The sequence below is a fragment of the Leptidea sinapis genome, chromosome 29 (assembly GCF_905404315.1).
Source record: "Leptidea sinapis chromosome 29, ilLepSina1.1, whole genome shotgun sequence".
Lineage (NCBI taxonomy): Eukaryota > Metazoa > Arthropoda > Insecta > Lepidoptera > Pieridae > Leptidea > Leptidea sinapis.
In genome coordinates this window covers 2,953,349-2,977,402 of record NC_066293.1, presented here as the reverse complement: position 1 = coordinate 2,977,402, position 24,054 = coordinate 2,953,349, and the positions used below count along the sequence as shown (strand labels likewise).

General features: G+C 38.0%; 2 protein-coding genes across 3 annotated transcripts in view; both read left to right on the top strand.

Moving 5' to 3' along the window:
- The window catches only part of LOC126973288 (vesicle transport protein GOT1B), a 276,130-nt gene extending 260,613 nt beyond the window's left edge, over positions 1-15,517 (top strand). Inside the window, exons 2-7 of one of the 2 annotated variants that reach the window (XM_050820504.1) lie at positions 7,887-7,926; positions 9,396-9,487; positions 9,587-9,765; positions 11,062-11,143; positions 13,887-13,925; positions 15,464-15,517. In XM_050820504.1, coding sequence (XP_050676461.1) covers positions 7,902-7,926; positions 9,396-9,487; positions 9,587-9,765; positions 11,062-11,143; positions 13,887-13,925; positions 15,464-15,478 — 432 coding nt within the window. In that variant the 5' untranslated portion in view covers positions 7,887-7,901 and the 3' untranslated portion in view covers positions 15,479-15,517. Of the gene's footprint in view, positions 1-7,796; positions 7,927-9,395; positions 9,488-9,586; positions 9,766-11,061; positions 11,144-13,886; positions 13,926-15,463 lie in introns of those variants that run through there. The other variant, XM_050820503.1, reaches the window with a different exon arrangement.
- Positions 15,518-18,150: 2,633 nt separating this feature from the next.
- Positions 18,151-24,054, top strand: part of LOC126973285 (Kv channel-interacting protein 1) — an 80,305-nt gene continuing 74,401 nt past the window's right edge. Inside the window, exon 1 of the mRNA XM_050820499.1 lies at positions 18,151-18,205. The gene's annotated coding sequence lies outside the window, so the exon portion shown is untranslated. The remainder of the gene's footprint in view (positions 18,206-24,054) is intronic.

The following is a 24,054-nucleotide window of genomic DNA, read 5'->3' as shown; positions in this document are numbered from 1 at the left end:
AGTCCCGGTCTGTCCAAAGGAGGCATTACTGTAGGCGGTTCCTGTTTGAACGCGCGAGGCAGCTTCCAGAACGCCACGTGCGTCTGCTTCAGGTCGCTGAGGAAGCGGTCCCAACGATCGCCGCGGAGTTCCGCAATCCGTTCCTTTACCACTCGCTGTAGATAGCGGAGATGACGCCTATTCTTGAGTGTTGGATACCTATCATATACTCTAGTGGCTCTGCGCTTCTCAGTGAGCAGCTCTCTGACTTCTGGTGGCAGTATTAGCCGATGCGGTTGCATTGTAGGCACCTGCCTGGTGCAAGCCTCCATCTTGTTGTGGATGTGAGATGTCACACAGGAGATAGCACTCTGGGCTACGTCAACCGAGTCAATGACGTCAGGTATTGAATCCAGGTGCTCGGACGTTGTGGTCCCGAGTTCCTTCTCCAACCGTTGCCAGTCGATCACTGTGTTAGTGGGTGGCTGGTAATTAACGGGCGGGCCTAGGTTTACAATGACCGGCCGGTGTTCTGAGTCTAGATCGTGAACTACTTCTATTGAATTTACATTAAGTGTTACATTTTTAAATAAACCAACATCGAGTATGTCGGGTCTGTGTTTTACGTTATGTGGGTATCGAGTTGGCTCGGAGGGAGCCATTACCGAGAAGTGTAGTGTGTCTGTCAGTGACTCTAGCAGTCTGCCGTTTCTGTTAGGGAATCTGCTGTTCCAGCTGGCGTGTTTGGCATTAAGATCGCCACCTACAATAACAGCAGCCCCGTGGCCGAGTAAAGAATTGATATCTGATTCTAGAATTAATTTACTAGGTGGTAAGTAAGCTGATATCACAGTGATCGGCTGGTGATTCGCCATACTGACTCGGATGGCGGACGCCTCAATGTTGGTGAGCGCTGGAGGATCGATAGGAATACAGTGAAGGGACCTCCTGAAGTATATGAGGGTGCCACCACCGCGCTGCGTGGCACGATCATTCCTAACTAGATTGTAATTTGCGATAAGCGGATCGCGAACGTTCGGTTACAGGAGCGTCTCCTGAATCAAGAAAAGGTCTAACTGATGTTCGATAACGAAATCCCTGACCAAGTCTAGTTGCGGTTTGAGTCCGTAAGCGTTAAAGTACGCTATACGGAGCGTGTGAGGTTTAAGCCGTCCGCTGTTAGCCATCGCGAATGTTATTTACGATACAGAAAGTCGGACAACGCTGTGACAAGTCGATGTTCTCACACATTAGTTCGAGAACGGCTTGAGCGTCGCTCTGTACTTCCCTGATCTTGCGGGCAAGGGCCTGCAGCTCCGCGATGTTTATTTGTCGGGCGAGATTGCACATAAACGCTATATCGGTAGAGGCGCCGTTTTGACGTGACGCGGGCACGGCAGGCCTCGGCCGCTGGGCCGGTGCCGCCGGGCAGGAGGCCAACGATGGCCTGTAAGGCGCAGGGGCTGCGACAGGCGCAGGGGCCGCGACAAGCGCAGTAGGCGTGACCGGGGCTACCTTGGTTGTAACGACCGTTGGTGGTGATCTGGACCACGCATTGAATTTCGGTGGCGGAGCGGGAATATACGTCCGTGACGTAGTGCCCTGAGTCAGGCGGTGCCTGGGCTGGTCCCGATGCGTTGGCTTGGGTGCCTTGGGGCATCCGCGATAGCTCGCTGGATGCCCATCGGTCCCACACAGAACGCAGGCTGGTGGCTCCGCACACTGGCTAGGGCGCGGGCATTCGACAATGCCGTGGCTTCCCAGGCACTTGACACACCGCGGGGCGTGTTCGCACTTTCGCGCTGAGTGCCCGTACATTTGACACACATTGTTCCACAATTACAATCTCCCCACACTCATATCTCGGAGGAGAGAGGTTAGGGCGCGGTGATCCGCTACCTCCCTAGTCTCCACCTTTATTGATGATTGATACGCTCTCGCTGCGTAGGGGAGCGATTTAGGGATTTTATTTTTAATGGCCATCCAGCGGGCCCTGTCCCCTATAAAGATGAGCGGGGGACGTTTTGGGCCTACTGGCTTGGCAGCGGGAGTGGGAGAGGAAGCCGCAGCGGGCCGCTTTGCCGGTGGCGTCGGTGACGCCGGCGAAGAAGAAGGCGATACGTGTCCGCGCTTATTCTTTTTACGGTTGACGACTTCTAAGAAGCCGTCATCATCTCCACATTCCGCTGGTGCGGAGTTGGACGCAAGGTCTACTACTGCGGCTAAAGGCGGCCCAGGCGCTATCACGCGCACCTCTAGTTCCATGTCTGACTCCGGGTCGGACATGAAGATACCGTATCTGCTTTCCGGTTGGAGTACCAATTTGGAGCCGCCCGTTGTGTCGAGCTGCCCCTTTTCATATGCGGCATATACCTCAGGGTAATTAAGATATATGTAGCTCCCGAGGCTACTTACTTTTTCGGCTTGTTCAGCCATATTATTTAGTTTATTGGTACATTGAATCTCCGCTGCCCGAGGCAGAGGGGAGATACAATTATAATAAAAACAACAAAAGGCGAATCGGTAACAAAGAACTATATTAAATATATGAATAAGTATTTATTAATAAGACGCGACGGGGGCGTGCCCTGATGGGCCGTTCCACGAGTTACTGCAAATCGCTGAAAATAACAAAAGTAGAGTAATAATAAAAAGACTACTTCTAAGACTTAGCTGTTATCCTGCGCCGACAGCTGTCTTTGCTGCTTCGGTGCAATCAGGACCGACCTCCGGAGAGCCGACACTATCACCAGAACTGCAACACACAAACACACAATTAACGTGCCGTATCACTATTACAAACAAAACAATAATAAACGCTCGACGTTCCGCGAAGGCACCGAGCAGGTGCAGGACTCTAGGAATCCCGTAAAATAGAGTGTGACCACAGGTGGCCAGAGCAGGCAGTGCAAGACGCAGGTATTAAAATATTCTAATAAGGACAGATAACGGAGCACAGGTGTGCTCGGTTTGGCTGCCTGAATCGAACTGCCGGGGTTCCGTGTGAATCTTAATACGTACAACGTTGTGGTTCGCTTCCATTATAACAGATGTTGCTTTACGCTACAATCGCACTTATTCATTGGTGATACGTTGTAGTTCGCTCCCATTGTACCACAGATGGTGCTTTACGCTATATTCGCTCTTAATTACTGGTGATGTCATAATCTGGGGTTCCGTGTGAATCTTAAAACGTACAACGTTGTAGTTCGCTTCCATTACAAGAGATGGTGCTTTACGCTATAATAGCACTTATTCATTGGTGATACGTAGTAGTTCGCTTCCATTACAAGAGATGGTGCTTTACGCTCCAAACGCACTTATTCGTTGATGATGTTACAATCCGGGGCTCCGTGTGAATCTTAATGCGTACAACGTGTTAGTTCGCTTCCATTACAACAGATGGTGCTTTACGCTATAATCGCACTTAATCATTGGTGATGTCATAATCCGGGGCTCCGTGTGAATATTAATGCGTACAACGTTGTAGTTCGCTTCCATTACAACAGATGGTGCTTTACGCTATAATAGCACTTATTCTTTGGTGATACGTTGTAGTTCGCTCCCATTGTACCACAGATGGTGCTTTACGCTATATTCGCTCTTAATCATTGGTGATGTCATAATCTGGGGTTCCGTGTGAATCTTAAAACGTACAACGTTGTAGTTCGCTTCCATTACAAGAGATGGTGCTTTACGCTATAATAGCACTTATTCATTGGTGGTACGTAGTAGTTCGCTTCCATTACAAGAGATGGTGCTTTACGCTCCAAACGCACTTATTCGTTGGTGATGTTACAATCCGGGGCTCCGTGTGAATCTTAATGCGTACAACGTATTAGTTCGCTTCCATTACAACAGATGGTGCTTTACGCTATAATCGCACTTAATCATTGGTGATGTCATAATCCGGGGCTCCGTGTGAATATTAATGCGTACAACGTTGTAGTTCGCTTCCATTACAACAGATGGCGCTTTACGCTATAATAGCACTTATTTGTTGGTGATACGTTGTAGTTCGCTTCCATTACAAGAGATGGTGCTTTACGCTACAATCGCACTTGTTCGTTGGTGATGTTACAATCCGGGGCTCCGTGTGAACATTGTAGTGCGCTCCCATTGTAACAGATGGTGCTTTACGCTACAATCGCACTTACTCATTGATGATGTCATAATCTGGGGTTCCGTATGAACCATATAACAAACAACGTTGTAGTTAGCTCCCATTGCACCACAGATGGTGCTGTTCGCTATAATCGCACTTGTTAATTGGTGATGTCACAATTTGGGGTCCGTGTGAACGTTATAGTTCACTCCCATTGTAACTGATGGTGCTTTACGTTACTATCGCACTTAAGTACTCATTGGTGATGTCTAAATGTGGGTTTCATCATCACATTGATTTTTTTTAATCTGCAAAATATGTTAGTTTTAAGTAAAATATAGGTAAAACAGGTGTGGTAAGATTTCAAACTTGTGTATCATTAATAGTCGTACCACGAAATGCAATAAGACGCATGGTAATGAGTTACAAAGAGGATGTAAATGATACGTAATAAGAGGCGCGACTATCAATATCGGCGATCATTGTGCTTATTTCATGTTCTGTATAACAAAAGTGTGCACCGTTTCATCATACTGATTTTTGTAATCTGTAAAAATGTTAGTTTTTAGTAAAGTATAAGTAAAATAGGTGTGATAAGATTTCGAACTTGTGTAGAATTAACAGTCGTATCACGACACGCCATAAGACGCATGGTAATGAGTTACAAAGAGGATGTAAGTGCTATGTAATAAGAGGCCGGGCTGCCTAAGTAAAAATTGAAATTTAGATTAGCATGAAACGTGCAGTGATTTGACATACGTTTAAAAAAGTAGTAATTACATTGTGGTAATTGGCGACGAAGTATAATCCAGCTAAGTTTGAAACCGAACAGTTGCTTTAAACATAGTGGATTTCTACACGTTTCATTCAATTGAGTGAAACGCTTTTTTCTTAGAGTGTTTCGCTAGGCTGATATTGTCACTATTATGGGCACAGATTAATAAAATATACTCAGGTGGAGTAATCTAAAGAAAAAACGTGAGGTCGTGTAATATTTATGTGTGCATAGTGACATTGTAGCGACACGTACATCTTTGTGTGTGTAATGTTGCTAGATGTTAGGAAAAAATTGCCAATGATTTGTATGTAGAATAGGGTCACTATACTAAATTATAATAATAATACAAGTTAAATGAAATTTATATCTGGTAATATCTTAATTTAATTTAGGTCTATTTAAAAAAAACAATGATTGTCGAAATGTGTAACGAAATTCAAAAGAGTTGTTAAAAGATGTTTATGTGGTAAAGGTTATTATATTTATATATGTCTTTTTTAATGATACCCTAGATTGGGAATGGGGCAACCGATGTTTGGCTATTCAAATTATAAAATTGGTTGCATTGAAATTTTATACAAAAAGATGCCTGACTTTCGTGCGCCTGTTCTTCTCAGGTGCAGACATTCACATCCGAATGTCAATTCGGCGTATTATTTATTGATCGATTATGGGCATAAATAATTATATTAAACCTAAGTAATAAACTTTTGATATAAATGCCAAAGCTTAGGCGTGAAACCGTTACGGTATAGCTACTCAACCAATCAGTATGGCAGACTGATCATTTCGTTTCTTCGTCATTGTCACTTCGTTTCTTGTTGTATTCGTTGAGTAACCGACTTGTTAACTAACTACACAATTGAATTCCAAGGAAATTTACATTTATCTTTTTATTTAGGTATACTATATTATATCTAATTACCACCAGTTTTATATTATAATGCAAAAAAATGTCTTTACAGTAGTAGTAACATATAGTTTAACACATAACCTAAATATTATATCTTCGATTACTCAGCTCCTAGATTGACAAATCTTGCTAAATTTTCAATTATGGATTATTTAAATGTTGTCTTTTAAATGGTGCTACTTTCATCTTGTTATCACCTAGGCCCAGGAATGTACGGAAGCGATTCAATCTCCTTTGTACACACTTTGTCAGTGGTACAAAAAAACAACATAGAATACATTTTATCAAGAACAACAATTTTCCCGAGTGACAAAAAACAAAACACGTCTGACATATTTAAATGAACACTTATTAAAATACGAATTAAACATCATCCTTCCAAGTATGATGAAGTTAGCACACAATACATAAAACAAAGAGGTTAATAATATATACTCTGCTTATTTTCACCATTCGACTGAGTATAATATAAAGTACTTATTACTTACCTATTATTATGAAGACGTATGTTTTAAATTATTCTTAATAAAAAAAAGCGCGTGCACCTTCCTTAAAGGCCGGCAACGCTTCTGTGATTCCTATGGTGTTGCAAGATAATGTGGGCGGCGGTGATCACTTAACACCAGGTAACCCGTGAGCTTGTTTGTCCTCCTTTTCTATAAAAAAAAACAAAAACCCTAATTAACATTTTTTTTTAATTTTGTGTGTGTGTTCTAGTGAATTCGATAATGGCCAGCCTCAGCTTTTTCTCAGAGGCTATTTTGAAATTAGCTCTTATCATTCTGTGACTACTATTAAGGTTTAAGTTATTGATGACTCTACACAATATCTGCACTTATTTGTTAGGAATATCAATAATGAGTAAAAAATAAACACGGCATTTTCCTCAATGTTTCCTCCATGTCGCCTTCGGCCTTTCATACAAAATAAATAATTATTAGATGTTCAGACTTGATCTTGTCCTTATATCTACCAGGAACAAGATTGTTAAGAATTGTTTAACATTTTTATTATATAGGTATGTTATAAATTTAGATAACATTAACATTATTTAACATCTTTTGTCTCAAGGTGACGAGCGCAGTTAGTTAGTGCCATTCAGAATTTTGGGGGTTTTTCAAGAATCCTGAGCGGCACTGCATTGTCATGGACAGGGCGTATCAACTTGACGTCAGCTGAACGTCCTGCTCGGCTTGTCCCTTATTTTTATTAAAAAAATGGTAGCTTACGCACTAGAGTCGGTTTGCGTCATCCGATTTCTTTCCGTCAACCGTTAATCTCCGCTCCGAAGAAGATTAATAACGGACTGATATAGCCATAATATTTATATGAACGCTTTGCGTCCGAACCAAATCCGAGATTCCGAACTGCGTTCGAGCACAGTGGCAGCGGGGCGGTAGGATAAGAAGAGCGCAGCAGGCATCTAGTATAGTTCATAAGCTTGTTTAGCTATTAGTTTTATTGCCAACTTAACCAGCCAGCAAAACGTTTAAAATTAGATAAATAATGGCAAATTGGTTATATCGGCAGATTGATATAATTATTAACTGTAAGAAACTTTAGGATAAGGTTATAATGATACAAACGTACATGTGTTCCTATAAAAATCATATAATTATTATATTATACTGTCCCAATTAAACGTCCAGAAATTGTCGCAGATTGAAAGGACTCATGATAAACGACGTGAATGCTCTACTGTGGCGCGAAAAATGGTGTATGCCAAAAAAATAATTGTTTGGAATTGGATCAGAGATCGGACTAGTGCATAAGCAATATCCGAATTCGGTCCGAGATTTCTAGATCTGTATTTTTATGGATATCCGTACCCGGAGTCTGGGATCGGACGTAGTGCGAAAGCGCTCTTGAAAAACAGCGGAGATGTCTAATGTAATATCAATAAAACTGTCACTGTCATTAAATCTGTCACTGTCAATAAAACAAATATTTGTGTTTTTGAAATTGGTACTGATAGTATTGAATTCACAAATTCGATAACAAAAATGACGTGGAGGTAACATCTTAGTTATAAATTCGCTTTTAGTCCATTTAATTGTGTGTATTATTTGTGTTTGTAAATTAATTAATGACTATTTATTTAATATTTATAAATATTTAACACCAATATGATTGAGATATCTGATATTCAGAGTAAGTATTTTATTACCATAAAACATATAGATGTAATAATATTTTAATAAAATCTCTTTTAATACTCAAATAAAAACATACAAACAATTATTAATGCTAAATATACATGTTATGAGATCAATTGTATGTATTGCAAATGTGTCTTGCATCTACATACATAATTCCGTTTGTTTTTAATATTTTATATATCAGTACAACCTATCAAAATAATTAAAAACTTTCCTTTTCTTTAACAAAAAAATTATGGAGTCTAATGACAGTCGCTACCCATTTATTTTCGATTTCATATGTGTTTGTTCAACACTCCCATGGCAAAGGAAAACATGCTGAGGGATTTGTTTAGCACTTGAGAAAGAAAGGCTGTGTGTGTATACCAGGGAATTATCGCTCAAAATAAGCTTAAAGTAGAAATCCAGTTGTGAAAAAGAACTGCTGGAACATAGGTGTAGACTGAAATATGATATGAGAACTTGGCACAGTATATTTTGATATCATAGACCAATGAACAATATCATATTTAAATACCATTGTTTTTACTTGATATGTATTACTGGTGTATATTAGTTATATACCCGGGTGTTACTGGCTCCAAAATAATATAAGAAAACTAGCTGACCCAGCAAATGTTGTATTGCCAATATTAAAATTGTGATACAAAAGTAACTGTTGATCATAGATGGGTGAAAATTTGAAGTTGTATGTACTTTTTAATGCTGACTCATAATCAAACAAATTTAAAAAAAAATGACAAAAAAAATAAAAAAATAATTTTCATGTGGACCACCCTTAACAATTGGGGGGATGAAAAATAGATGTTGTCCGATTCTCAGACCTACCCAATATGCACTCAAAATTTATTGATTTTTTAGAAATTGGTCAAGCCGTTTCGGAGGAGTTCAAAGTTTAACACCATGATACGAGAATTTTATATATTAGATTTAATGTTAGGGGATGCTATTTTTACCTTGTGCCTTGCTCTAGAACTGACAAACTTACATACTAGTTGCAAGATTATTATGACAATTACTGACAGTGAAAGTCTGCAAGAAAAAATAAATGTAAAGATTAATCCTCCTTAAAAAATGAAATGAAATTATTTTATTTGCAAGAAACATTGTACACACAAACATGTTAACATAATATTATTAAAAATCCAATATATTATAGTTTCGTCAATTGTAATGTAAAATATGTTATCAAGTTGTCTACATGATCATTATTGAAGCATTACGAATACCTTCCTTTTTTGTTTAATTTCGATATTTCGGTACATCGAATTAAGCTTAAAGTATGAACAATAATGTCATACTTAAACATGTAAGATTTCACAATTTTAATACAAACAAAATTTAACGATATTTTATTATAAGATGTAAATAATTTAATAATTCATTTAGTACATAATATGTTGTTATCCAACAGTAGGTCATATAAAAGACTATAATGTTTGTTGAATTTATATGTTCCAGAAATTGGTGTTGGTTTGGCGGGTTTTGGTATGACATTCCTGTTTCTTGGAGTATTATTATTATTTGATAAGGGTCTTCTTGCTATTGGAAATGTAAGTATAGTACCATGGTAATCTATAAATTATAAGTTGATCAATGTTGTTGTAATTTAATTAATAACTAAATATTACTCTCTCTCTCTCTCTTTCCAGATATTATTTATAAGTGGATTAGCATGTGTGATAGGTATACAGAGGACATTTTTCTTCTTCTTCCAAAGGCACAAAATCAAAGCGACAATAGCCTTCTTTGGAGGAATTACAATTGTGCTACTTGGTTGGCCAATGTTTGGAATGATAGCGGAAATGTATGGATTTTTATTGCTATTTAGGTAAGTGTTCTATGGTGCTACAGAGATAGTTAAAAATAATATTACAAATATATTATAACATTAATAACTTACATATCCAATAACATAGTCATGTAAAAATCTTTCGCTGTAAGTTTTTTAGAAAGCTTATTAAAACATAAGCCATTGTCCTAATATACAGACCTAAGAGTATAAATGAAGTATGGATGCGACTTAAAAGCGTAGTAATCCCTCGCACACCAATGCAACTTAAAATTACGAATGAGTTTCTTCCCACTTCTCAAACTCAGCGGAAATGGTAAAAAGTACTAGTTGTGACATTCATAAGTTTCATTTCTGTGACCTTAATGAATAATGTGATATTTAATATCTTCACAAAATCAATATCACATTATTATTATATAAAAATATTTTCATTAATTGGCGAAATAATCAATGACCATTATCAATCATGGTATTTATTAATAGCCGAAACCATTAACTTTATTACTGTTACCATTTCTCTCTGTGTTGTACACGGTCAAATGTTTCAAGTTGATACCGGGGTGTGCCACACCAGAGATGATAGAAATACTCCATGATATGTGGCCAAAACTGCACTTTCTACAGCGGTAGAATGGGGGCTGGCTTGAAGTATTGCCGTGCTCGATTTATGACGCCCAGCTTCATCAAAGACAATTTGGCTTTGACGTCCAAATGGCATTTTATATCCTTTGTCAGAGCTGAAGGCCACCTTGTTATATTCTGCGGAGGACGCAGCTTACTTAAACCCAGCAACACTCCTGTGATTTCTCTGCTGTGCTATAAGAGAATGGGGAGATCCTGTAGCATCACATAGCTCTTACGTTCGTTTGTCCTCCTTAGTGTAATCATTTCTGTTTCTCTACAGACTCGAGTTCCAGAAACATTCGTATTTATAAACCGATACGACTTAGGGGACTTACTTCAAGGGGACGAGACGAGCAGGACGGTCAGCTGATGGTAATTGATACGCCCTGCCTATTACAATGTAGTGCCAGGCAGAATTCTGGAAAAACCATTTAATTCTGAGTGCCACTACAATGGCGCTCGTCAATTTGAGACATAAGATGTTAAGAAGTCGTTATGGTACCCTTAATCTAGCCGGTATCATGTGCAAAGGAGCCTACCACTGGTAAAATAAAATTAGAACATACTTGACCCCTGGTGTTGCGGCTGTCGATGGGCGGTTGCCTCACCACTCCCCCATCCCGTGAGCCTCTAGGCCGTTTGCCCCCTTTTATATAAAATATTACCATACTATTAATATATTAAAGTTTGCCCCTTTATTATTTACAGAGGTTTCCTCCCGGCTGCTGTAAACTTTTTAAGAATGGTTCCCGTATTTGGTTCACTACTGAATTTGCCAATCATCAGAGGGGTAAATATTTTTTTTATGTATTACACACTTACAGTTAGCTCGCGAGTTGAATGCAGTCGGGACCTAAGGCAAACAGCGGTAGCATCTCCCCCCGCTGTCCGCACGCCTGCAGCGTAGTGCTGTGCCGTAGTCGTCGCTTACTGTGTTAACGCTAAAGTCTGTACGATCTTGTGTTATTTTTTATTGTAGTAATGACTGGTTCCAAAAAAAACGAGTCTTTATTCATCACCAAGCACGAGAAATGGCGAAAAATGTTTAGTCATGTGTGTTGAAGAAAGGCAGAAGAAAAATGTGAGATTTAATTATTACTCTAAAATTATAAAAAAATAATAAAATACTTTTTTCATCCTTTTGACCTAGTGTAAAATGGTAAACTTGTAGCATTGTTTAAATTTATCGACACACTCATAATTATGGTCATTAATTATAATTAGGTCACATCACTATCGCATTCCTGAACTCTGCATTCAATTCGCACGTAATCTATACTTGTAATGGTTAATATATTTTTTTTTAATTTACGTTTGAATATGTGCTAAATTATTTTTTTTATCGTAAGAGCCTTGTATAAATAATTTATATTTGAAAGAGCGACACCTCAAATCAATTTCCTATATCATTGAATTTGTTTGAGGTGATTATTAATTATGACAGTAATCACGACCATTATGTTCACGAAGCATCCATTTTTTTTAATGAAAATAAGGCACAAGGCGAGCAAGACGTTCAGCTGATGGTAATTGGTACGCCCTGCCCATAACAATGCAGTGCCGCTCAGGATTCTTGAAACCCCCAAAAATTCTGAGCGGCACTACAACTGCGCTCGTCACCTTGAGACAAGATGTTAAGTCTCATTTGCCCAGTAATACGGCGCCCTTCGGACCGAAACACAGTAATGCTTACACATTACTGCTTCACGGCAGAAATAGGCGCCGTTGTGGTACCCATAATCTAGCCGGCATCCTGTGCAAAGGAGCTTCCCACTGGTACCATATACAAATTATGAATTCAAGTTTTAAAGGTTGAGATCCAATATACGATAATTTTTTTAAAAGCATTAAACTTTGAGCACGATTCCTATTTTGGATTCAGCACTTAAGAAACTAATTAGTCAAGTTTATTACATTGAAAAATACTCTATTTTATTTAAAGAGTGGCCGTTTAGTTTCTTGTATGTTCTTCTCACGATCCGGAAAAGGTAGACCTTTTCCGTACATAGTATGGTAGATACAGTATTTTAAAAGAAATATTTATAATGCAAAATTATTGGAGATGAGCAAGCTACCAAGTAGATCCTGTAGATTGAGCCATTATTGGGGAATCTAACAACCATGCTAAGATTTATGAATGATACATCAAATTAAATCTATTAGCATAGTCGTCCATAAATTTATCCACAAGTTTTTACTTGTGTAAATTATATTTTTTTAAACTTACTATACTATTACATATAATAGATTCCCATGGGGTATCCAGTCATTAGAAGTATTCTTCTTATTTGCAAAACTCTTGGCAGTCGTGATCTTTATTTCCATGGCTTTGGCTTCACAATCCTTCGCCACTCGTCGCTGTCGCTGATCTATTGTACTTGGACCGTCCAAACCTGTTTTTTGTTTGGCCACTACATCTTGTCTATCCCGTGCCCGTATACCCGTATGCCCTTCCCTTCTCCACAAAGCGTTCGATAAACGCTGCGAACCTAGACGTGGAGATCTTGTAGCATGGACAGGTTGGACAAAACTCTGTCCACTATACCTTGAGCATTCTCCAACACCACATCTCCAGGGCATCTTTCAGTTTCTTCTTGCAGCAAACAGAAAAAAGTAATGCTCAGCAGGCTTCTGTTATATTTTAGTGTCGAAACTCACAAAGTGTGAATTAGACTAGCCCTAGCTTGTGAATTTTCCTCTTCTTCTGGAGCTACAAATCTACAAATCTTGTATGGATCTTGGTCTCCTCCATTATCTCCAATCATATTTCTCGGTATTTTCCTGCCCTCCAGTCCAGCGAGTTTGTCCATTAAACTCAAGACCTCCTCCACGAGTTTTATCCAACTCTTTCTCAGTCGCGTGACCATGGCTGTTGTGGGGACCAACCTGAGAGTATTTTTACAGCTCATCTGCCATACATTCCCATCAAGCTCATAACTCATGAATTGGTCGATGTACGATTGAAGTGTTTTTTTATGAGACAAAATTCCTGGTCGTAGTGGTATCAGTATTGTCCATTACAATGCATTACCGCGCAGGGTTCTCCATTGAACCGAAAATTCAGAGCGACATCACAACTGATCTCGTCAGTGGGAGACATGACATCTTTAGTCTCATTAGCCCAGTAACTTCACTAGATACGCCGCCTTTCAAACAAATACATTGTGGGCCTGCCACACACTCGACGAGTGGCGTAGAAAGTAGCGAGGAGGCAGAGACGTAGTATGGCAACATGACAGACATTATGCTCCTCGTCGTGCTCACCCTATTTAGCGCGAGTCAAAGGAACAAGTTTGAAGGTGTAGGAAGGTGAAGGAACATATAGTGTGGTGAGCCCATTAATGCTTGCAAATTACTGCTTCACGGTAGAAAAAATACCTAACCGGAATCCTGTGATAAGCATCCCAATACTCCCAATTTTTCGGAAGTTTATAGCTCGATTACTGGGACCGAAAATGTAACACGAAGTTCTTATCACTTAAGTGAGCTTGTCCATTTATGATAAACATAAAAATTCACACAATTTTTTTCAGATCGTTGACAGGATAGCGGGAGACAACGGACGAAATATGGTATGATAGTGTTGCCATACAGACTATATAGTGTATATTTTATCTGAGCGTGATTGTGGCTTGTGTAATTATATTTTTTTAATCCGTTTAAGTATTTTATTTGACACCCAACAGGTTCTTATGATAAAACCAAGAGCTTTCGAGGCTTAGTTTATTATGAAATAAAATATAAAAATGACATTTTGGGTTCAAATTTGCGTTTGATTACACCATATCTTTCATTCTATTAGTACACACAACAATCGTATTTTAAGTAACATTAAACTTAACTGTCCAAAACATTATACACGTTCTATAGATATATTCTTTATCCCTGTTCGTAGAACTAATTATACTAGCAATTGTTTTATTATAAGAGCATGCAACACTTATAATAATAATTATAGTCGCTTAGACATTTTTCATAGCAGCTATCGAACTTTTACTAAAAAAATTAAAGAATATCTTAAACATCCTTAAATTATGTCCAACCGATAAATTTTGTTTCATTTGTATTTTTGTGTACTTTTTTATCCTTATGTTTAATTGTATATCAAACCGTTATATTTTGTATTATATTCACTCCTACTTTGTTTATATTTAAGTGGAAACTTTATTGGCTTGTGTAATATAAATTATGTGTTACAATGTGTATATCACTTAAGCTGTTTGTTTTCCAATAAATAAATAAACTTTATTTTTAAGATTGCAATTGAAATTAATCAGATCCGTTTTCCGAGAGAAGGTCAATGCAAAGCATTTACGATGAGATCTATAGAGCGTACTTAGACTTAGATTACATAAAACCTCTTTGAGTGTAAGAGTGTAAGTGTCATAATCCTTAATTTTGTTTATAAAGTCATTTGACAGCTGAAATTATACTGAGCTTAAGCTACGACAGCCCAATGCAAAAGTCAAGTTTGCGTTTTATCACACTCTACTAAGTTTTACGTAAGTAAATTTTGAGCAATATCTAAGTAAGCTCTATAGATCTCAGCCTTAGAGACGTTGAGATCTAACTTATTAATTTTACCACAAACGAATCTACCCAAGTCTACCTGTAAAAGATGACAATCATCGAGTAATTGGACGTGCCTTTATATTATCGTATCATCAGTAAGAACTGAGAATGCGAAAAACATGATGAAATATCATTATGAAATATAGACAATAAATGGGATCCCAGAAGCGAGCCTTGGGGAACACCTGATGGGATGAACATCCATCTAGAAGCGTATCCGTTTATAGCAACTGCTTGTGATTGGTTTGTAATGTAAGATGAAAATTATCGGAACAAATTTCCATGTATACCTGCGTTGTAAAGGAGTAGGATACTGTGGTCAATACGGTCAAACGCCTTGCTGAGGTCCGCATAAGTCATATCTACCTGATAGCCAGAATCCATAACAGAGATCACATAGTTAGTTGCAATTATTATTATTACTATAATCATGACAGTATATTATGTATGTTTGCTATATTGATATAAAATGTTAGCATGTAAGTACTTTTTCACAATTTAGTCAAAATTATTAAATGGACGCTTTATTTCTGTACAGGATACATCTATGTAGCAGCAAGAAGACAATGTATCAATAAAAATATTTATTTTATATGGCATTTTATTTATTTCTCTACTCACTTTGTACAATAGACTTTAGAATTTACTAGCGTAAAGATGGCCTGATAATACGTGAACAATTAGTTTTAATTTGTCAACGTGTGCGATAACTAGTGCTTATTCAAAATACTAAGGAGCTGATACCAAGCTTGGCTGACTGTTTACGACCTCTCAATCAAAATCGGTTACAGTAACAATAGATTCGCTTATCTTTTCTGTCTTGCTATGTTTATTAGAGATGTTCTTCTCTATCGCACGCTTTGTTTGTCAAAAGTGTTGAAATTCTTTTTTTTTATTCTTAACTGTCGTAAGCTTAAACATGTGTAAAAAAAACTATGTTTCGCATTGCATCGCGGACCACATTTCACGACAGATGGAACTGGGATCATACAAGATCTCAATTATTATGGAAGTGATACTTCTTTCTGCCCGTTGGGGAAAAATTATCAGAGTGAGATTTTACATGCCTAAATTTGACACCCTGACATCCGTTGGTCAAATTTGTATCATACTGTAACTGTAACTCATATGTCTACTAAACCAAAAAAGATATATCTTTCTAATTGTAAAAAAATAATTTATCAATATTTAAGTAAATTATGCGGTACAGTAATATTTTCCTTGTTTGTATTTAATACCTTCTTTATTACAATATTGTTCTTTCTATACACTTAGAATAGCACGAGGGATAAATAATTTTATAAATTTTTGTTTTGTTACGCCAAAGAATACAAATAATGCCTACTACTCGGCTAAGTCGAGTAAGTAAGTCTTTTGTGGGGCGATGTATATGCTTTTACAACAAGATCACCAGAAGATGTTCAATAAGAAAAGTATTACGTTATTCAAAAGAATTGTTAAAAAACGTTTGTGTGGTAAAGGTAACTATAATAACATAAACGACTTTCTTAATGATACCACAAATTGGGAATTAAATAATATCTTTAGTTGTACAATGTTACTTTGTAAACATATTTTTTGATGAAAAAAAGCCCGCTGAGTTTGTTGCGCCCGTTCGTCTCAGGCCTGAGGCATTCATTTTGTAATGGGTGGTAGGTTTTTTGACTTTCAATAAGTGATGTCACATCCTATTTTTAACCTACTACAAAAAATTGAAGGTTCTCAATTCGTCGGTATGTTCTTTTTTTTATGTATGTTACCTCAAAACTTTCGACTAGGTGAAACGATTTTGATAAATAAATAATTGCCACGGAATTGGCAATAGCTCGAGATTTCGAAACCCCTTATTCCTATACTAGGCGAGGCTTTATGGCTCGGAAAGCTTAAACGATGGAAGTTTTGAGAGAAGCGCCTTGTGCCATTCACGATCAAGGGCCTTCGCTATATCCAGGCTAACTGCCCGGCATATTCTGTTTACCTTTTAATTGTGATTTAACTTTATTAACTACTGACAATGGTTTATATTTATTCAAAAATCAGTCCCTTAAAAAACTGTAAGGCTGCGCCCGCGCCGCCGAGACGCCGCCGCCGCCGTCAAAATTTTTAGATCACGCCGTGGAATTAACCATCGGCGCTCATATCGACTACATACATAGTTATGGGTGAGATGTGCTTGAGTCGTGAGGAGGCGAGAGCGGGTCGCGGCGGAAGGACACCGATTCCAAAAATAACAATAATCGTAACTAGAATTAGATTAATTAATTAGATTGTATAAAAATACGCAATTATTTTTATACTTTTTAATGCACATTATATCTATTGTTTTGGAATAGTTTTTGAAGTCAATGTTTTTATGTTAATTTTTATTTTTCAATAAAAACTTTTGAATTTGAAAAAAAATTGAATTTATACTTTATTTAGAGAATATTTACGGACCCCATACAGCAATATCATCATCAAGTAGCATACTAGAGTACAAACTACAAATCACTTAACAAAACTACAATACTTAATATAGTCATTAAAACGTTTCAAACAAAAGTTTTACTACAAAAGTATACCTAATTCTCGGTTACGCTATGTAAACAGTAGCGGAAAAGTACTTATTTGCGTTAAAAAATCCCAAATTGGCAAATTTAACATTATTTATTGTAAAACCGACGACAGACGTTACGGAAATAACTCGGTTCCTTAGGTCCTTATAGATTGTATAATAATCATACAAGAAGTAAGTTTTTATATGATTATTACACACGTTTATTGATTTTAATATTTACAAAGCTAACACACATAGATTGTTTTTTTTTCCAACAATATTTCGTTATCATGGCTAAACAAGGAGACAAAGATCCTTACACGACATTAAAAAGGTAGCGTCTAGATGACAGCTCACAGCGCATCGATAATTTAGATGGCAGCACTCGTCACTTCCTTACGCTTTAGATTTCAGTTACCGCCCGTGCCCGGGCAAAGACCAACGCATAGAGAGCCGTTATCGATCTTTCCATGCTCACCTCGGAAATGGACATGATTGCAATCGCGTAAAAGAAAGAAGCGTTTGTGTTGGTTTGATATGAATAAAAACATTAATTATAAGTCTTAATTTAGAGAACAATGCTATTTCTAACGTCTTAAAGTGAAATAGTGTGCTATGTTCACGTGTGCGAAAAGGATAGGTCTATACTCCCCATATTAATTAAATCCTAATTGAATTTGAGTGTTATAGTTAATTTTTAATATCTCCGCCGAGGCTTGTGAAATGAAATTATAATTTGAAGTAGTAAGTATTTTTGCTGGATATTTTTTTATTGCTTCTTACTGTTTTGTAAAGGAAAAAAAACATAAGTAAGCTCGAGAGCTAGATCGTAATCTACGAACCTATTATCTTGTTGAATAATATCTACTTTGAGGTTTTAATCGTGCTCATTAAGTTCAGGTTTTTCAATAAATCTATGTTCTTTCATATTGTTTGCTTGTGGAGTGTATTACTTTTTTTAATGATGCATGTCAGAGAGTAATGATTATAATTCTATAAGTAGTCAGATATCATCATGTTTTGATTTTTTGCCTTTCGTTTTCTGTATATTAATTATTATAAATATCAATTTAATTAGTAGGGTGTTACCGATAAATTTAAATTGTGTATCCTTGGTTGACTAAAATGGAGGGTTATACTATTTTCTCAAAAATCTAAAGGGGTATTTAAAAGGGTTTTCTTGTTAATACGTAATGCGTTTTTTTTAGCTAATGGCCCCGTTGCCATTGCTAGAAATAAATAAAATAATACCTTATGATAATTATTATTAAGTTATTTTATAAGATTTTACAAATTCAATTAAGTGATACCTAAGCATACTTTAACTTTGAATAATTGTTAATTTCAATTAAAACGCAATTATTAATTTAGTGTATTTAACAGGTTTTAATTTTTAATAAAGGTAATAGTTACACCCAGTACGGGTGTTCTGTGAAAGAAGAAGCGCCTCTAGAATGTACATTGTACTACTTGAATACTATACCTTGATAATTCACAATTATTGTACGGTCAACAGCATGTCGACTGTACATCACGTTTCGCGTGTCAGCGTTTACGTCGCCTCGCGTTATTTCCTAAGTAATATTGTAACCAGTTCGCGACAAGCCGCCGATCGATTCGCGTGCTCATTACCATACCAACATTTTACCATTTTACCATATAGCATAAGTTAAGGTTTCAATATACCATTTGAGCCTAACTTGTGTTTTACTCTGTACGGAACCAAACCACCGTACATTGTGGTCCTTCGGCCTTTTGTTAACCAGTGACCAAAATTTTTTTTAACCATTCCAAGGACATTGTGGTCCTTCGGCCTTTTGTTAACCAGTGACCAAAATTTTTTTTAACCATTCCAAGGACATTGTGGTCCTTCGGCCTTTTGTTAACCAGTGACCAAAATTTTTTTTAACCATTCCAAGGACATTGTGGTCCTTCGGCCTTTTGTTAACCAGTGACCAGAATTTTTTTTAACCATTCCAAGGACATTGTGGTCCTTCGGCCTTTTGTTAACCAGTGTATTTTTTAACCATTTCGAGGACACAAAAACATTGTGATCCATCGTTCTATTAACCAGTACCATTAGTTAACCATTTTAACCAAAAGTCGTCGCGTGTGTAGTGAACCAAATTAGTGTTGACCAAAGTGCTTGTGTGTGGAGTGTAACCAGTTCACCAGATCGGCGATACTACCAGCGACTACCAACGGGGAGACTGCTGAGGACACACCAGGTCACCACGTACCAGTCTTCAAGTAAGATCTTTCCTTTTTATCACTCACCACTCTTTACCACTCTCTTTTGACCCGTAACCATGGAGGCTCTATTAACCACCCAAAACCAGATTATGTCCGCGATTAACACGCAGTGTGTTAATTTCAAGAAGGACGGGCCAGAACGAAAGACACCCGCCTATATTGAAAAACGTCTCAACGCTTTAGACTCGTACTGGAGTGAATTCCAGACCAACCATACTAGGCTTTGTGCTGAGTTTGAAGACCCTAACCATCGCTACTTCGCGGAAAACCATTACCAGCGGACGAAAGATTTTTACCAGGAAGTTAGGAATATGATTTCTAATTACGTAACCAGCGATCCCAGCAAACCATTACTGAGACCTGCTACACCATTATCGCAGGGCTCAGATAGGCGCGATATTTTCTCTCCCGCTCAGGAGGGTCCCTCTTTTAGCTTCCCTGCACCAAAGCTATCGAACCAGGGCAACTCCAGTAGGGTCGAAGAAATGCTGCGAAAGCAGAAGAGCAACTTCAAGGCGCTATCCCGTACCATAGAGGCTGTCGACCTTGAAAGCTGCTCCGACCGCTGGGAGTTCGAAGATATTTTACGAACTATCCAATCAAGATGGTCGGTCATCGATTCTCTTCACTGGGACATCGACAGCGAAGGGCTGCTCGACAACGAAGAGTATGAGACAGCATTCGCTGAGATGGAGAAGAAATACAACACCATGAAGAAGGCAGTGAACAGACAGATGTGGTCGTCATCTTACAGGGAACGTTCAACCCCACAAATGGACATTCCCACCTTCAGCGGAAACTACCAAGATTGGATATGTTTTAAAGATTTATTCTCCGAAACAATTCACCATAATAAATCTTTACCAAATGCGCAGAAAATGCAATTCTTGAAAAGTAAGCTCCGTGGCGAGGCTGAAAAATTAGTTCACCATTTACGCATCAATTCTGAAAACTACGAAGTATGCTGGGACATATTAAACCAACGTTACCATAATACTAGGTTAATATTTAATTCTCACATACAATTGTTACTAACCATGCCTACGATTCAACATCAATCTGCAGCGGTCATCAAAAAGTTACATGACACCACCAACGAGTGTCTTAACTCTATAAAAGCAATGGGCATCGACATTTCCAACTGGGACCCATTGATCGTCTATATTTTGTGCCAAAAGTTAGATACTGAAACCCATAATGATTACATTGTGTCGCTTAAGAATCCAAAAGAATTGCCTACTTTGTTAGATTTTTTGAAATTTTTAGAAATTAAATTTACTTCGTTAGAAAGCTCTCGTCGTAAGCAGGACTTCAACAAATCAAATTCATCCCAGGTACACCAAAACCAATACCAAAAACCATGGGCTGAAAAGCATACCAATAACCATTTACATAATTTTATGAACAGAAATTTTAAACCAAGACCAGCTGTAATAAACCACGTCAATACGAAACCAGTACATATTGCGCCACAACGGAAATGCATACTCTGTAAAACGTGTTGCCATGAATTGTTTAAATGCAAACAATTTCTAGAATCCGCACCGCTGAATCGACTTAAGGTCATTGAATCCAACAAATTATGTAAAAACTGTTTAATTAACCATTATGACAAGGAATGTTCTTCGGAAAAAACTTGCCGTTTTTGTAACCAGCAGCATAATACTCTTCTGCATAATGCTCTTGTCACTTTTGCACCATCTACTTCTAGAAATACCGAGATCGAAAATTCTCCTAGAAGATCCAATATATGCGTTACCAATGCCCCACAAGAAACCATGCCCAAATTATTAGCAACAGCTAAAGTTAATATTATGTCTATGGATGGCTGTCACCATACCATGCGAGCCCTCATAGACCCGTGCGCGGAGTCATCTCTCATTACAGAGAATGCCGCTCAACTTTTAGGCCTACCCAGGATTAAGCGCCACTGTGTGGTGGTCGGAGTAGGCGCAAAAGCCAACAATAGTAAGGGAGTCGCACAGCTTTCAGTGTCATCTCTTCATAATAATTTCACATTTAAAACGGAAGCCTATGTGATGAAGCATGTCGTCGGGAATTTACCACACGAAACATTAGAAAAACCAGCTTGGCCGTATTTACAAAAGTTACCACTCGCAGATCCAGAGTTTTATAAAAGTAGACCAATAGATTTAATTTTAAGCGTTGAAGTTTACGAATTAATTATTTTACCAGGTTTAATTCGTAATGGCACATCACTACCAATCGCGCAAAATACCAAGCTCGGTTGGATTCTTAGTGGTACCATAAAACCAAACCAAACATATTGCAACGTCGTCATGGTCGACTTGCAGGATATACAGCGGTTCTGGGAGATTGAAGATATCTCAGACAACTCTGTAAATATTACGGATGAAGATAACCATTGCCTTCATCATTATCAACAGCATACTACGCGCAAACCAGACGGACGTTATGTTGTACGGTTACCATTAAAACCAGAGATTACCGAAAAATTGGGTGAGTCTAAAACCAAAGCCGTAGCCCAATTTCGGCAATTAGAACGCAGATTTTGTAAAAATAAAATTATCGAACAGAACTACAAACAATTTATCCATGAATATATTAATTTAAACCATATGAAGAAATGTAATAGTAATCCGATACTTCAGTGCTATTTACCTCACCATTGTGTAATCAGAACGGATTCCACGACGACTGCCACGCGAGTTGTTTTTAATGCCTCAGCGAAAACTTCGACTGGACTTTCGTTGAATGACCTTATGTACTCTGGACCAAATTTACAAGAGGATTTGTTTACTCTCATATTAAAGTGGAGGCAGTACCAAATAGCCTTCACAGCCGATATAGAGAAGATGTTCAGATTTATAGATGTCCATGATGATGACCAGCCGCTCCAGAAGATCGTGTGGAGGGACTCTGAAAAGCAACCATTAGAAGAATACCAACTTACCACTGTCACATACGGCACCAAGGCCGCACCATTCCTAGCCATGATGACATTGAAACGTCTGGCTAAGGATGAAGGTCACCGTTACCCAGAAGCAGCAGAAGTTCTGGCTACCAGGCTCTACATGGATGACCTCCTCCATGGACATCATGACCTCCAGTCTGCAAAGAGGCTGATTTCCGACCTCATAAATCTCCTTAAGTTAGGTGGATTCAATCTAAGGAAGTGGTCGTCAAATCAACCAGATGTACTACCAGATAACCAGTTACCATGCGAAGACCAAGCATATGTTTTTAAATACCAGGAATCAACCAAGGCATTAGGACTTAAGTGGCATCCCGACGAAGATTATTTCGCTTTTCAATTGAATTCCGAACCAGTCAGTAAACTCACCAAAAGAAGTTTACTCTCGAATATATCGAAGATATTTGATCCGCTTGGATGGCTTTCACCAGTTACCACCAAGTTGAAACTACTCTTCCAGGAAGTATGGCTCTTAAATCTTCTGTGGGACGACGAATTACCAGCTGACATCAACACAAAATGGAAAACCATAGAGGCTGACATCACGAAAATTAGCCATATTACCATACCAAGGTGGTTGCAGTCTTCTAAGAACGACACCATTGAATTACATGGGTTTTGTGATTCATCACAAAATGCCTACGCTTGTGTTGTATACTGCAGAGTCAACAATATTACCAGCAACCAGTCTTCTGTAGTATTAGTAGCTTCGAAGTCTCGTCTCGTACCTGTAAAGAAAAATGTATCGTTACCTAGATTAGAGTTATGTGCAGCGGTTCTACTTACCAAGGTCATGAAGATCACCTGTAAATGCCTATCAGATTACAACATCAAAATCTACGGTTGGTCTGATTCGACAGCTGTGTTAGGCTGGCTCAACGGCGACCCATGTAAATGGAAACCATTCGTCGCGAATAGGGTGAAGCAGGTCATTGACATTATACCATCGAGTAGCTGGCATTATGTGTCAACAAAGGACAACCCAGCTGACTGCGCAAGTAGAGGCATTACCACAGAACAGCTGATTAACCATTCCATGTGGTGGATAGGTCCCCACTGGCTAAGATCGTTTGAAGAGTCCAAATTAACCAATAAATTATATACAACCTGCGAAGAGCTTAAAAAACCATTATTAAATATAAATGTAAACACAATTAAATATCAAAACAAGGTTATAGATAGTATAATTAGCAGATACAGCGATTTTACGCGAGCTTCAAGAGTGCTTGCGTGGGTGTTACGTTTTACACCTAAGTCATTTAATACTAATAAAACAAACTACTTAACTATATTAGAAATAAGAAAAGCTAAAAACTTAATTATAAGGCATATACAACAAGTAGAATTTTTAGAAGATATACAATATATTAAAAACCATAACCAA